Source organism: Lissotriton helveticus, chromosome 5_2, assembly GCF_964261635.1.
Source record: "Lissotriton helveticus chromosome 5_2, aLisHel1.1, whole genome shotgun sequence".
NCBI lineage: Eukaryota > Metazoa > Chordata > Amphibia > Caudata > Salamandridae > Lissotriton > Lissotriton helveticus.
Window position 1 is genome coordinate 13,754,432 of NC_136066.1, and position 16,305 is coordinate 13,770,736.

At 53.7% G+C, this 16,305-nt stretch overlaps 1 protein-coding gene across 1 annotated transcript in view; it reads right to left on the reverse strand.

The window, feature by feature from the left end:
* Positions 1 to 929: 929 nt before the first annotated feature.
* Positions 930 to 16,305, reverse strand: part of PIP5KL1 (phosphatidylinositol-4-phosphate 5-kinase like 1) — a 200,364-nt gene continuing 184,988 nt past the window's right edge. The window contains exon 10 of the mRNA XM_078646581.1: positions 930 to 3,587. Within this exon, the coding sequence (XP_078502707.1) occupies positions 3,161 to 3,587 (427 nt within the window). The 3' untranslated portion in view covers positions 930 to 3,160. The remainder of the gene's footprint in view (positions 3,588 to 16,305) is intronic.

Sequence of the window (16,305 nt, forward strand, 5' to 3'; positions counted from 1 at the left end):
CAAAATACAGGAAACCAGATAAACCTAAAAAACAGATTTTCACACTATAAATGAACTAACTGGTCCGCTGACCCGCCAATCTCCAGCATTCATTCCTATGTCCTCAGTGGCTCCAGGAGTCTCTTCTGCAAACCAAAGATACGACCACCCCGAATTGTACTTCGTTGATACTACAGCCGGCCCCAGCATGACTCCTTCCTGCCACTCTGTAGCTCCTTCTCATTGGGTAAGCATGTGAAACTAGAGTCTGATCAGCGATGACCAACCTCAACGGGCCACTTCAAGACTGCCCTGGTCTGGTCTATCCTAAAGAAGCCCAATGCATGCCAGCCTCCAACAGCTCTCTGCCTCCACCCAACCTCTCTCCGCTTCTACCCAAGCTCTCTTTGCCTCCACCCAACCTCTCTCTCTCCAGCTCCACCCAACCTCTCTCTCTGCCTCCACCCAACCTCTCTCTCTCTGCCCCCAGCCAACCTCTCTCTCTGCCTCCACCCAACCTCTCTCTCCGCTTCTACCCAAGCTCTCTCTGCCTCCACCCAACCTCTCTCTCTCCAGCTCCACCCAACCTCTCTCTCCACCTCTACCCAACCTCTCTCTCTCCGCCTCCACCCAACCTCTCTCTCTGCCTCCACCCAACCTCTCTCTCCGCTTCTACCCAAGCTCTCTCTGCCTCCACCCAACCTCTCTCTCTCCAGCTCCACCCAACCTCTCTCTCCACCTCTACCCAACCTCTCTCTCTCCGCCTCCACCCAACCTCTCTCTCTGCCTCCACCCAACCTCTCTCTCCGCTTCTACCCAAGCTCTCTCTCTCCGCCTCCACCCAACCTCTCTCTCGCTGCCTCCACCCAACCTCTCTCTCTAGCTTCACCCAACCCCTCTCGCTCTGCCTCCACCCAACCTCTCTCTCTCCGCCTCCACCCAATCTCTCTCTCCGCCTCCAACCAACCTCTCTCTCCAGCTCCACCCAACCTCTCTCTCTCCGCCTCCACCCAACCTCGCTCTCTCTCTCTAGCTCCACCCAATCCCTCTCTCTCCAGCTCCACCCAACCTCTCTCTCTCTCTCTCCGCCTCCACCCAACCTCGCTCTCTCTCTAGCTCCACCCAATCTCTCTCTCTCCAGCTCCACCCAACCTCTCTCTCTCCAGCTCAACCTCTAAGCAACCAAACAACTTGGTGGTTTTGTTGAGTACTCCACAGCCTTTGACACCATCGACCACTCCATTCGGTTGAATCGCCTAGACGCTCTGCTCTGCCCTCGCCGGGTGCGGGATGGTTACTTTCTACAAGAGCTTTAGTACAACCTCCTTTTGGTACATTCACAGTCCAGCGTATAGACTCTGCAAGTGAGTAGAAGCCCAAAGTCCATCTCCCGAGAGCATGCAATCAATCACTGCAGTAAGGCAGAAACAGAACAGGCAGGTGCAATAGCACAGTGCAAACAGGCAGGTGCACTCAGTGAAAGCAGGCAGGTGAACTAGCACAGTGCAAGCATTAAGAGCAAATAAGCTGGTGGTGTTGTCCAGTCACAGAAGGAAGTGTTTTTGTGCAGACGAAGAGCTTGAGCAGAGGCCAAGAAAACAAGCGTTGGTTCAGTGTGTACTTATCAACTGTGGATCCATGAACCAGTTGGGGGGGGCATGCACGAGCTGAGGGCGAGTGCACTGGCTCGGTCTGCATGCACTGGTCAGGGGTCTAGCATGCACGCAGGAAGAATGCACTGATCACGACAATCTGACTCATGTCAAACAGATGTGCAAAAATAATCTACACCTGGGCTACCTCGTGGTGTCATACCCTACACCTGGGCTTCCTGGTGGTGTCATACCCTACACCTGGGCTTCCTGGTGGTGTCATACTCTACACCTGGGCTTCCTGGTGGTGTCATACCCTACACCTGGGCTTCCTGGTGGTGTCATACCCTACACATGGGCTTCCTGGTGGTGTCATACCCTACACCTGGGCTACCTGGTGGTGTCATACCCTACACCTGGGCTTCCTGGTGGTGTCATACCCTACACCTGGGCTTCCTGCTGGTGTCATACCCTACCCCTGGGCTTGTTGGCCTCTTCCAGTGCTGCACAGCTGATGGTTCATGTTATTGGCACACTCCAGTTTCTCCTACAACCGTAGTAGAAGACATGTCTGCTCTGTGACCCATGGGCAAGGCGCACATTTCGTGAGTCCTCCACATGAACATACTACATGCACAAACGTTGTGGAGCACAAAGACCCCTATGTGGTCACAGAGCCCACACGGACTCTCTGACCCCTCCTCTAGCGCATGCAGGCTGCGTAAAGACCCCTATGTGATCACAGGGCCCGTGCGGGCTCTCTAACCCCACCTCTAGTGCACGCAGGCTGCGTAAAGGCCCCTATGTGGTCACCGGGCCCACACGGGCTCTCTAACCCCTCCTCTAGTGCACGCAGGTTGCGTAAAGACCCCTATGTGATCACAGGGCCCGTGCGGGCTCTCTAACCCCACCTCCAGTGCACGCAGGTTGCGTAAAGACCCCTATGTGATCACAGGGCCCGTGCGGGCTCTCTAACCCCACCTCCAGTGCACGCAGGCTGCGTAAAGACCCCTATGTGGTCACCGGGCCCACACAGGCTCTCTAACCCCTCCTCTAGTGCACGCAGGCTGCGTAAAGACCCCTATGTGGTCACCGGGCCCACACAGGCTCTCTAACCCCTCCTCTAGTGCACGCAGGCTGCGTAAAGACCCCTATGTGGTCACAGGACCGTGCGGGCTCTCTAACCCCACCTCCAGTGCACGCAGGCTGCGTAAAGACCCCTATGTGGTCAGAGGGCCTGTGCGGGCTCTCTAACCCCACCTCTAGTGCATGCAGGCTGTGGTGAACACGGGCACTGGGAGGCACCTGCTCTCTGCCCCCAGAGGATACCTCTGTATGCAGCTGCAGAACAGCGCCTCCCTTTTTACCGAAAGCAGAGTGTGCACCAATCTGTTGTCTATGTGTAAGGAGTGTGTGATAGGATAATGGATGGAGAGATGTCAACGACACCAATATGCCGTTGTCCTGGGGCAGTACAGCAGCCGAGGGTACCACTGTAACGCGCTGCTGTTCCACTGTGGTATCACCTGTGACCAGTGGGATGGCATAGCTTGTGGGCGCAATGCCAATGGTCTGATGTCATGCAAAGGTCATACTGTGTGGGTGTCCACCCACCGGCAGAGCCGTCGGGCATACTGCGTAGGGCTGACGGTGGAGAACGCGAGTCCGCGGTACCGGATGCTCTTCCAGAGATGCTCCAGCCTCTTGCGGAAGCTGTAGACGGTGAAGATGTCTATAATGCCCACAAAGTATCTCAGCTCGGGCCCGTCAATGACATGCAGAGGGTTCTTGTAGTTGGGCAACAGCCGCCGGTTCTGGGCCAGGATGTCAGAGAGGTCCGACTCTGCGCTGAGTTGAGGGCCTGCTCTCTGTAGTGTGGCTCGACGTCCAGCCCAGCCCTCCTGGGTCATGTCTGTCCCCCTCAGGGCTTCATGGTCCAGGTCAGAGTCCTCTTCCACCACACCAGGTACCACAGTGCGCATCGAGGTGGTGGGGCTCCCGGCTCCATTGATAGATCTGCATAGAAGTGTGGAGAGAGAGAAGGAGAGTTAGAACGAGTACTAACCTGCACTAAATAGAAAACTAACTAAAACAACTCTTTAACTGTAGAGGAAGAGAGATAAAACAATCCCACACTAGGAGAAGAAGGGAGTTAAACACCACCATAATAGGAGAAGAAGGGAGTTAAAACAACTCCTTAATGGGAGAAGAAGGGAGTTAAAACAAGTACAAACCTAAACTAAATAGAAAACTAACTAAAACAACTCTTTAACTGTAGAGGAAGAGAGCTAAAACAACTCCACAATAGGAGAAGAAGGGAGTTACACACCACCATAGTAGGAGAAGAAGGGAGTTAAAACAACTCCTTAATGGGAGAGGAAGGGAGTTAAAACAATTCCTTATTGCATGAAGAAGAAAGTTAAAACAACTCCTTAACGGGAGAAGAAGGGAGTTAAAACAATTCCTTAATGGGGTAGAAAGGAGTTAAAACAACTCCATAGTGGGAGAAGAAGGGAGTTAAAACAACTCCTTAATGGGGGAAGAAGGGAGTTAAAACAATTCCTTAATGGGAGAAGAAGGGAGTTAAAACAACTCCTTAATGGGAAAAGAAGGGAGTTAAAACAACTCCTTAATGGGAGAAGAAGGGAGTTAAAACAATTCCTTAATGGGAGAAGAAGGGAGTTAAAACAACTCCTTAATGGGGGAAGAAGGGAGTTAAAACAATTCCTTAATGGGAGAAGAAGGGAGTTAAAACAACTCCTTAATGGGAGAAGAAGGGAGTTAAAACAACTCCTTAATGGGAGAAGAAGGGAGTTAAAACAATTCCTTAATGGGAGAAGAAGGGAGTTAAAACAACTCCTTAATGGGAAAAGAAGGGAGTTAAAGCAACTTCTTAATGGGAGAAGAAGGGAGTTAAAACAATTCCTTAATGGGGAAGAAGAAAGTTGAAATAGCTCCTTAGTGGGAGAACAAGGGAGTTAAGATAACTCCTTAATGGGGGAAGAAGGGAGTTAAAACAACTCCCTAATGGGAAAAGAGGGGAGTTAAAACAACTCCTTAATGGGAGAAGAAGGGAGTTAAAACATTTCCTTAATGGGGAAGAAGAAAGTTAAAACAACTCCTTAGTGGGAGAAGAAGGGAGTTAAAACAACTCGTTAATGGGGAAGAAGGGAGTTAAAACAACTCCTTAATGGGAAAAGAAGGGAGTTAAAACAACTCCTTAATGGGAGAGGAATGGAGTTAAAACAACTCCTTAAGGGATAATGAATGAAGTTAAAATAACCATTATAGGGAGAAAGGAAGTTAACTCCTTAATAGGGGAAAAAGAGAGCTAAAAGGCGTACTAACCCACGCTAACCCTTCTCTTACAGAGATTAAAAAAACAGAACTAAAACAAATCCTTGATGGGAGAGAAAGGCAGTTAAAACAATCCTTAATGTGAGAGGAAGAGGGTTACAACAACCCCATAATTGGAGAAAATCAGAATACTTTATTGTGACAGCCTGACAAAAGCAGACCATATAATACAACACATGATCAACGGACATTAAGCATTTGACAACATATCAGAAATAATTGCAAACTAAAAACAATTGTTAAAAAAGCTTAAAAATAAGCCTCGGCGGGGGTTTGCGGAGTTGTGCTACGTGGAACTCCGCAAAGTGACAAAAAAACTCTGCCGCACTACACAGAGCTCTGTAAGCGGCGGAGTTCCATAGAAAAATGCACTTTGCGGTGATTGCACAGTGCAGATGTTTGTCCGCACTGTGCAATCATCGCAAACGGCACTTTGCACAGCGCTAGCGGTTCCTTCTTTCCCTTTTCTAACGCTCGAGTAGATTTTTACTCGAGTGGCAGCTTTCTCAACGTGAACAAGCAGTTTTTCATCGCTAGCATATGCAACCACTCGCAATGAGAAACCTGACCACCCCGCGTTGAGAAATTTCGCCAGGATGTTTATTTTCCACGCCCGCCAACTTGATGTTGGCGATCGCGAACTGAGAAAAATCTTGCCGGGAGGTTGATTTCCCATGCTCGCAGTCGCCAAATTGACGTTGACGATCGCGAGTGAGGAAAAAAACTCCGCTCTGCGAAGCACAGTTTTTCGGACTTCCACGAGTTCTGCGTAACGCCGAGTGCAGGAAACTCCACAAACTCTGGGAGTGGAGCGTAGTTCACCGCCCAAGGTTACTTAAAAAGAATCCCACAGCAGAAGATTCCTCTCATAATTCAGAGGTGGCTTGTAATAAAGTGCTAGTGTGTGGTCGTTCAGCCGTCCAAGAAAGTGCTAATATTTATGATAAGTGCATCATCAGCAACCGGCCGGAGTCACATCTTTTTAATGAGAAGAAAGGCTTGTAATAGGGCCAAGAAAATGTGAAATTACAGATAAAGGGCATTATTTATGAGGACTTACGACGCTGTTGCATCTCTTTTTTGTGATGCTGCGGCGACGTAAACAATGCTCCATATTTACAAAGTGGTGCATCTAGGCAGATGCGTCACTTTATAAACCGCTGGCGACATTACACCTCCGTCAAGTATAATATATGCAGGGTGGGCATTCCCCCGTGTAAAAAAGCCCGTAAAAGTGGCGCCGTGAAATCTCGGAGATTTTACAGTGACACTTCTACGGCCACACTGCGTCAAATCATTGCGCCTACTTCACAGCAGGCGTAAGAACTGCTGTAGGCCCTTTTACATGGGACTCGCCCATGTGTAATGAACACTGCTGGAGCAGCATCTGTTTCCGACACACTCCAGCATTACAGCGCCACCAGATACGTCAGGATTCCTGTCATACTGGGTCAAACCTTGCGACATGGAGTGCTGTACAGTAAATACAGCGCATACATGGTGTTGCACGAATAGTGCAATGAAAAGTGTTGCATCGCTGTAAACGAGGCCCCAGTGCTCCCAAAAATCCCCATTTTCTGATGAAAACAAATGTCGACAACTACGTTGAAAGCTTTAAGCAACGCAATCACATGAACAAGCAGACACAACTTTTATCAAAGATCTTGGATTTCACAGTTCCAATGTCTCATGAAAAGATCTAGTTGCTCTCCAAGCGCAAATATATATAAAGAAACCTGTGTAAAGATTCCTTATAGAGTCTGTGCGCATGCGTACAATCGAGGCATCCTACAGTGTCTTATACCATGAGTGATAAAACCAGGACGGAGGCCGGACTCATCCGCTCCAGCCTTCAGGGAGGAGGAGCAGAACAACAAACAAGGCATCACACATAGTGCCAATATCGGCCCACTCACCAGCCCGCTCGCAGCAACATGCATGTCGCAGAAATAAGCAGGCAAGACAACTTTTTGTTGGAGAAAAGTAGCTGCAGGTTTATTAGCATATACACATGCCAACAAGGTGGGTTATCTTACAGACGATCCAAAGGCAAGCCGCCCCTCGCGACCTACCACCTGATGGGCCAATTTGCAAAGTGGCCTTAGCCAATCATTGCTTAGCGGTTGTGGTGAGGAGATAGCCCCTCCCATTTCCGGTGAACCATTGGTCCACCCTCTTGCTCACGCCCCCCCCCCCCTACGAGGGGCGGAGCGTTCAAGCGACCCCCGGTTGTACAGGTTTCCAACCGCCCGTAGGATAGCGGGGCGCCGTCGCACCCCCAGGGTCCACCGCACAGACTTCCTGGGGATATTAGGCCTCAGCATCCTTTGTGCTCCTAAAGAGGGTACTCCCGGGTACCTTTCCGCCTCTGGATCGCCCTGTAACTCTGCCACAGCCCTGGGTGTGGCGACCGTCGCAGCCAGGGCCCCCCCACCAAGGCCGTCATTCTTCCTACTATTTCTAGCGTGTTATTTCTAGGGCCTCTCCCCTAACCAGCCAGAAACAGTCCAAGGTAAATCGGGCAGGAGTGTCAAAATATCCTCCCAAGGCCCCTAGCGCTTGGCGTAAGGTCTCCCAAGTCTAATGACGCCCTGTCTCATCTGCCCCTTGAATTACACACAGCGCAGGACTTCCTGCGCCTGGGCTCCAGCGCCTCCCTTGACGAGCGCCTTGCCTACAGAGATGGAGACATGTCTGACCACTGGAATTTACCTGTCCCCCACTGGTGGCAAGACCCACCGTAAGTTCAATGTGGTCGTTCTATCAGGTGCCATAACATGCCGTGATGGCCAGCGCACAAATCGCGAAAGATCCTTGGTGCACACACCAGCTGTCACGTTCGGGAATGGGGAATTAAGAGTATTGGATCCGATCAAGAAACACTGCAAAATTTTGCAAAGTGTCAACCTACACTGCTTGCTGAACCAGTGACTGGTCACAGATGCCTGGACCCTGCTAACCGCTTGAGACCCTGATCTACACACCAGGATGGTGTCGACTAGAAAGATAGTGAGTCACAAGGTTCCCTATATGGTGGACAGGGAGCATCCGCTGGAACCCGTCTGTGAACGTGTAAATACAGTGACACGCACCTCAGTCCAGAATACCCTTGCCTGATCCTCAAAAGGCACCTAGAGCCCGCTGCCCCCCCGCAGCGCATGGCGAGGGAAAACTGGCCCAGAACCCCCAGACTGGGTTTCGAACACCATCACCACCACAGGCTCTAGCTAAAGATTGGCTCCCTCTGACCTGGCAAGGCCTGTCGGAGGCAAGCCCCCCCCCCCCCCCTCCTTAGTTGACTACCTAGCCCTGGGGAAATGAACTTGCAGTGAACCCACAGGGGGGGTCAAAGACCAAAAACATGCCAGATAAGAGAGCAGAGAGATGCCCCCACAAGCCTGCTTCCAGTAAGGTGTGCCAGAATAAGCTCTGCCCCCTGCTCCCTTCAGCATAATGCACCCCAACTAAGCAAGACAGTTGGTCGCGAGAGCCAAAACCTGTCTAAAGGGCAGGACTTGTAGACTGTCTAAGACGATCTAGATGAACCATCTTGCGGTGCAAGCCTGCACTTCCATCAGCTCATCTGTTGACATAGTCAATGCTGCTTAGTTGCACAAGATAAAGAAGCCACAATTAAAGATTTCAAGCATAGCCGACCACGAACTGGCCACCCTTTAACAGGGCGACACGGGTTAAAGTGCTATGTGTGACATTTCCATTAGTGCAGTGCACAAAGCGTGACATTGGTTTTTTCCCTGCAGTGTGTATAAATACTGATATTGCCTGCCCCCTCTGGGCCCTACAAGTACATAAACATACAAAATCCATCAAAATACGAGGTGCCTCATTATGGTGCCTGGTGCACAATATCATTAGTTGGACAACTCACTTCGTGGCCGCAAGCTTCTCCATCATGCGAATAAGGCCGTTTTGAGTTTCTTAGGCAACATCCCTTTAACACTGAGTATAGTATCTCCTCATGTTTGTCACTTGTACAAATCGTCCCCCTTTGCCTGTCCTTCGTAGGACCCTATGAAGCTTATAACAAGCAGCCTACCCAACTGTGTAAACATGTAGTGCCGCTAGGGTTACTCTTACTTCCTCACTTTTACTTCCTGGCCTGTGAAACTGCGAAAGGGAACCCTACTTAGGTACCTGAAAAAACCACAAAATGAAATACTGTCAGGTAACAGCCTACCCATGGACTTCACCACGGGCCCTCCCAGCGTGTCAACCCTAGTTGTTGAATTTTGACTGTTGAATTTTTCCTGCCACCTCGGGACCCTTCAAGTAACATCAGCCAACCAGGCGCCTACTTGGCCACAAACACACGAACCTGTGTCCAGAGAAGTGGAGCCAGATAGAGGCTTGTTGTATCAGTCAGACCCGGCGCGGGGCCAGACTTGAAATTTGCCAGAGTATAGAAAACTGGCAAAGCTGTGGTACAACTAAGTGAGTGTCTCGGCTTGTGCCAGAATGTATGAGTTATATGTGTGTGGCTCTTGCAGGCCCGTCTAATCTGCAGGGCTACCCATCTTGACGGGAGATGTGCTGAATGTTGCCTGGTATATAGCTGCTACGCCATGGCCTCCCTATAATTCTTACCAAAGGAGCACTGCACTTCCAACAGCCCATCTGTTGACGTAGTCAATGCTGCTTAGTTGCACAAGATCAAGAAGCCACAAACAAAGCTTTCTTGCATAGCCGACCACGAACTAGCCACCCTATAACAGGGCTACACGGGTTAAACTGCTATGTGTGACATTTCCATTAGTGCAGTGCACAAAGAGTGACATTGTTTTTTTCCACTGCAGTTTGTATAAAAATTATATTGCCTGCCCCCTCTGGGCCCTACAAGTAAAACCCAGCCCAAACAATTGCAGGCCCACCTGGGCAACAGAAAATAAACAAACCGATAAATCCACAGGCCAAGTCAACAATGATCTTGACTTACTCCGTGGCATCGAGCGGTCCTCTCTGAAAGCCAGACAGTGCTGAAGAAGACAATTGAGGGACGGTGCCGCACACCAGAAACAACCACCCTGTAAAATCGAGCACCGATAAACTTGCTTCTGCAAAAGCAGTGGTGGGCCATAGCCGCACCTCCGGGAGTCCAGGCTTGACTCTCACCTTGTGGGGTTAAAAGTTACCAGTATGACCAGTGTGTACCCCGCAGTTAAATAGGGAAAAACGTGAGGGCCCCTCCCCCCTTGTGCGACCCAGGTGGATGTCATGACATAAAAATATAATAGATTGAAGTGTGTCCGGAGATATTTTTGCCCAGCTAGTTAAAGGAGTTCAACAATAGTTGATTTGAACCATACCAAAACTATTAACACAATACACTAGCTGCACTTAGTAAGGTAAGCACTCCTACGATCCCTATCAAGAGGAGGCATGAGCGTCGCCTGCTAGAAACATGACGTGAGACAACTTATCACAATAATACATGTAACTACCCTTACTACATGTCGAAAGGAGCATGCCCCATAACACTAAAGTGTGAAAGCTTATACCCCGGCATCGTTGTGGGGCTCCCTGGTGCATCTGGTCGAAAGCAATCAAATATTTTGCTAACCAGGAGGCTTGAACAAAATTGCATGTTTCAAGAAACCAAATTGTGTATTGCTGGGTCTTATTAAGGCAGGGGTAAAGTATGATAGGGTCTCTCCCCTGCCACATACAAAATTGTGTTGCAAACAAGATCTAAAGTGGTGCTACAAGAAAGAAATAGTCATCCTGTAGTCCCTATGTACCAATGTCGAAAAAGTCAAAGGCAGTCACTGCATCCCCTGTGGGGAGACCCCTACCATCCCCTCAAGCTAAATTCTTTTGGTCCTATCCCAGGTAACCCTATCTGCTGCCCGAAAGGGACCCTTGGTGTAGAACCACCCATGCCTTGGTTCGTTAGTAGCCCCCGGGACTGCTAGCCCACCACCGAAATATGCGAAGTGGGCGTGCCTGTCTCCCGGAGGTACTGTTGGATGTATGTAATATGCAGTTCTTGTGAAATACCATGCTGTTAGAAAGGCGATCCCGGGGGAGGCAGAAGGTGTCTGACTGACCACCCCTAGGTCTACCCCTCCTTCAGAGAAGGGACCGAGCGATGTCGAGAGGCCTCCGACGGGAGGGCCCTCTCCTAGAATCGTACAGCAGAGTAACCACACCACTACAAATGTACACCACACGTAGATAGAGTTTTCAATCTTTATCGGGCAATAAGTATCGTTTCAATATATACAGCAGATCCAGAGATCTGGAAAGTCTCGTGGCAAGGGGCGAGGTAGCGGGACAGTCTTATAGATAGTCGGTTGCAAGGGGACCCTACGCACAGCTCTCAATCCTCGAGCTGGGGGGTTCCGGAAGGTTGGGCCGCGGCAGCGCCAGCAGGCTCCAAGATGGTTCAGCGAGTGTGGACCGCGGCAGCGCCAGCAGGTTCCAAGATGATTCAGCGAGTGTGGACCGCGGCAGCGCCAGCAGGTTCCAAGATGGTTCAGCGAGTGTGGACCGCGGCAGCGCCAGCAGGCTCCAAGGTGGTTACAGCGAAGATGGACCGCGGCAGCGCCAGCAGGCTCCAAGGTGGTTACAGCGAAGATGGACCGCGGCAGCGCCAGCAGGTTCCAAGGTGGTTACAGCGAAGATGGACCGCGGCAGCGCCAGCAGGTTCCAGGGAGAGCAGCAAGGGGAGTTCGTCTCAGGGTCAGCCGCGACAGCTTCAGCAGGGCTTCTCGACTCCGGGATACAACTGCCGTCCTACTCCGGGGCTGGCCCAGATATAGGTCTGGAGTCCTTTGATGTCCGGACCCTCTCGCCTGGGGGTCAGAGGGGCCGGGATGATGGTGTCCAGACACCCAGCAGGGGGTGGGGCCAGCGCTCAGGGAGGCCGGAGGTCGATCGAAACCAGGCATCCGGGATGGTTGGGGAGCCATCAAAACTCCCCTCTCCTTGTCTCTGGTTGAGTGGCCACTCTCCCACCCGGAGGGTTCTTGGTGCCTCGATGGCGGGCTCGCTGAGGCCGTGGCCGAGGCTGGTCCGGGACCACGTGTCTGTGACGTGATGGGCCCAAGATGGCGTCGGGCCTGGAATGAGGGTCCGGGGTGGGCACCGGACCGGTAATGCTGGGGCGGCCCGAGGGTGCCGTGTCAGTGGTTGTGGGCCGCCGGGTGGCAGATCTGGTGGTTTGGAGGGCGTGCAGAGGTGTGCCCGAGGCCGACCCGGGCTGGATGGAGGGCCGATGTCGTCCGGGGCCCGCCATGTGGGAGGGGTAGGACCACGCCACGAGGCCGGGTCCAACACACGTCCCCTCCAGCTGAAGGCAGGGGAGAGTCACCCATCTTCTTGGGGATTCTCCTCGCCAAGGCGGAAGAATCTGGAGAGGCCGTCAGCGTTGGCGTGGTCGTTGCCAGGGCGATGCTCCACGGGTGAAGTTCATCCCTTGGAGGGAGATGGACCAACGTAGCAACTTCGGGTTCTCACCCCGCATCTGCATCAACCACCGCAGGGGCCGGTGGTCGGTCTGTACTCGGAAGTGGGTGCCGAAGAGGTAGGGCCGGAGCTTCTTTAGGGCCCATACGGCGGCGAATGCCTCCCTCTCGATGGTGCTCCATCGTTGTTCTCGGGCCAGCAGGCGCCGGCTGATGAAGGCCACAGGAAGGTCAACTCCGTCAGAGTTCATTTGGGACAGTACGGCCCCAATGCCGTGTTCCGAGGCGGCAGTTTGGACGATGAACTCTCGGCTGTAGTCGGGGGCCTGGATGGCGTCGATCTTGGGTTGGAGGGGAGCCACTTGGCCGCTCCCCACTTGGTGTCCCAGATAGGTCACGGACCCTTGACCGATCTGGCACTTGCTGGCTTTTATTGTTAGTCCGGCCCGTTGGAGGGCCGTCAGGACCTTCCAGAGGTGGGTCAGGTGCTCGTCCCAACAGAGGCTGTACACCGCAATATCGTCCAGATAGGCGGCACTGAACTCTTCCAGCCCTGCTAGCACCCGATTCACTAGTCTCTGGAAGGTGGCCGGAGCATTCTTCATGCCGAAGGGCATCACGTTGAAGTGGAAATGGCCATCGGGGGTCGAGAAAGCGGATCGTTCTTGTGCCCCTGGCGTGAGGCCGATTTGCCAATATCCGGCCGTGAGGTCGAAGGTGCTGAGGTACCTGGCGGCTCCCAGGCGGTCGATCAGTTCATCCGCTCGGGGAATGGGATGGGCGTCGGTCCTGGTGACGGCATTCAGTCCCCAGTAGTCGACACAGAACCGCAGCTCCGGGGGCACCCCGGGGGCGGCGGCCTTAGGGACCAGGACGACGGGACTGGCCCATGGACTGTCTGAGGGCTCGACTACCCCTAGGGCTAGCATCTTGGAAACTTCGGCTTGGATGCAGGCCCGGACTCGGTCGGGGACTCGGTAGGCTCGGTGCCGCATGGGCGGACTGTCCCCGGTGTCGACGTCGTGAACACACCACTGGGTGACTCCGGGGGTGAGGGAAAATAAGTTCGCGAATTGACCCAGCAGTTTCTGGCAGTCCTGGCGCTGTTTGGGTGTCAGCGCGGGAGAGAGGGAGACTCCCTCGACGGAGCCATCTTTCTCGGAGGTGCTCAGGAGGTCTGGTAGAGGCTCGGAGTCGTCCTCTGCTCCGTCATCGGTAGCCAACAACAGGCTCAGTTCGGTGCGGACAAAGTGGGGCTTGAGCCGATTGGCGTGTAGGACCCGGAGGGGGTTCCGGGGGGACTCCATGTCCACTAGGTAGGTGACGGGGCTCTTGCGCTCCACCACGTTGAAGGGCCCCGTCCATTTGTCCTGGAGGGCGCCGGGGTCGACCGGGGACATGACCCAGACCTGCTGGCCCGGCTCGAATTCAATGGACAAGGCATTTTCATCATAGAAGAGCTTCATCTCCTCTTGACTGGCCTTCAGGTTGGTTTCGGCCAGTTCCCGGAACTTCCGAGTCTGGTTGCGGAGAGTCAAGAGGTATCGGATAACATCGGGTGGAGTATCGGAGGCGGCCAGCTCCCAGCCTTCCTTGACCAGGCTGAGGGGGCCTCGCACCGGGTGTCCATATAATAGTTCAAAGGGGCTGAACCCCAGGGACTTCTGGGGTACCTCCCGGTAGGCGAACAGGAGGCATGGCAGCAGAACGTCCCATTTGCGCCGGAGGGGCTCTTCTAGGCCCTTGATCATTCCTTTCAGGGTCCTATTAAATCGCTCCACTAGTCCATTCCCTTGAGGGTGATACGGGGTGGTGAACTTATACGCGACCCCGCACTGTTGCCACAGGGACCGCATATATTTCGATATAAAGTTTGTGCCCCAATCACTGACGACCTCTCGGGGGAAGCCGACTCTGGAGAAGATCCCCATTCGCGCCCGACCCATTACGGGGGCTGTGATAGTCCGGAGGGGGATAGTCCGGAGGGGGGTCCACCAGGACGAGGATGAAGCGGTGCCCCTGAGAGGTTGGAGGATCCAGGGGCCCCACGATGTCGATCCCTACTCGCTCGAAGGGAGTGGTCACCACGGGAAACGGTTGGAGTGGGGCCTTGATTTTCCCCCCACTCTTTCCGCTGGCTTGGCAGGTCGGACAGGTTCGGCAGTGATTGTACACATCGCGGCGCATCTTCGGCCAATAAAAGTGGGTCACCAAGCGGCTGTAGGTTTTGTCCTGCCCCAGGTGCCCGGCGAGGGGCACATCATGTGCCAGGTTTAAGAGAAAGTCTCGGAAGTGGAGGGGGACGACTAGCACTCGGCCGGCCCCCAGCTCGGCGATCTTTTGTTCACTGTACAGGAGGTCCTGGTCCCAATAGAGCCAGTGGGACCCCGAGGAGTCTCCTGTGGCTTGCGTGGCGGCTTGTTGTCGGAGTCCCTCAAGGGAAGGACATGTCTTTTGTTCCCGACGGAACTGCTCGCGGGTGGGGCCCCCTTCTTGGCGCCACTGGGCTAGTTCGGGAAGGGGCCCGAGCTCGGGAAGTTCTTCATGGCTGGGGCCCTGCGGCCCCAGTTCGGGTTCGGCCGTGGCAGTGGCGGGTGGCGGAGGTGCCGGCCATTCAGGTTCTTCGGGCAGATCGTCTTCGGTTGGGACGGCGTCCCGGGTGGACATGGATCGGGTCGTTACGCAAACCCATTCAGGAAGGCCTAGCATCCCCAGATGCTCTCTTCGCTCGATCTGTGCCCAGGGGGAACTTTCCAGGTCGTTCCCTAGGAGGCAGTCTACCGGGGCATCGTCTCGGACGGTGACTTTCAGCATGCCGGACACTCCTCCCCACTCGAAGGGGATGCGAGCCATCTGGCACAGGCTCTCGGAATTGTCCGCTGACCGGACAGGGCACAGAACGTGGGGCAAGATTTGTTCCGGGGTCACCAGATGGCAGCGGACGGCGGTTATGCTGGCCCCCGTGTCACGGAGAGCCTCGGCCTGGCGTCCGTTGATGGTGACCCACTGGCGGTACTTCTGGGTGTTGATCGGAATCTGGTCTCGGGGGATCATGTCTTTGTCGCCCAGGGAGGCGAGGCACATGGCCGCGGACTCCCATTCTTCTGGTTCCATAGGGACCTCTTCTTCTTCATCCTTTTCTTCGCTCAGAGCCGCTGCAGTGATTTGTCGACCGGGGGGCCCGGTGGTGCCGGGCCGCTGGTTCATGGGTCAGAGAGGATCATTGGCATAGTGACCCAGCCGCTGCCATCTGTGGCATGTAACGTTGGGGCGTGGCCCCGGTCGGGCTGGATGGGCCCCCCTCGGGCTGGAGGCTGGTGTAGAGGAGGCGGGCGAAGACCCCGGCGGGAGATCTCGGCCTCGGCTGATGCCAGACCCGCCGCCTCGCGGCCGGTGGATCCCCGGGGACCCTCGTACGTATTCTCCTGTGGTGTTTCGGTGGACGCGGTTGCTTGCCCACCGATCTGCTTCGACCGCTAGCTTTCGCGGCTCGGTCAACTTGCTGTCGAGGAGGTGCTGTCGTAGTTCAATGAAGCAGTTGTTGGAGAGGTGCTCCCATAACATCAGGTCGACCAACTGCTGGTAGGTAGTGACCTGACTGCCTTTGACCCACCCCTCGAAGGCTCTGCTAAAAAAGTTCACATATTCTACCCAAGTGGTCCCGGGGATTTTTTTACAGTCTCGGAACCTCTGCCGGTACATTTCGGGGGTGAGTCCGTAGCGCGTGAGTAGGGCCGTTTTCATGTGTTCATAGGAGGTCATTTCGGTGTCAGGGAGTTCCAGCAGGGCGTCCCTCCCTTCGTTGACGAACTTTCCCCACAGGCCGGCGCCCCAATCCTTCAGGGGCACCCGATGGGCGGTCATGGCCACCTCGTAGGCTTTGAACCATTGTTGGATATCATCGTTCTTGTAGTATTCTTTGACTACATCTTTCGGTAGGTGCACCTTGGTGT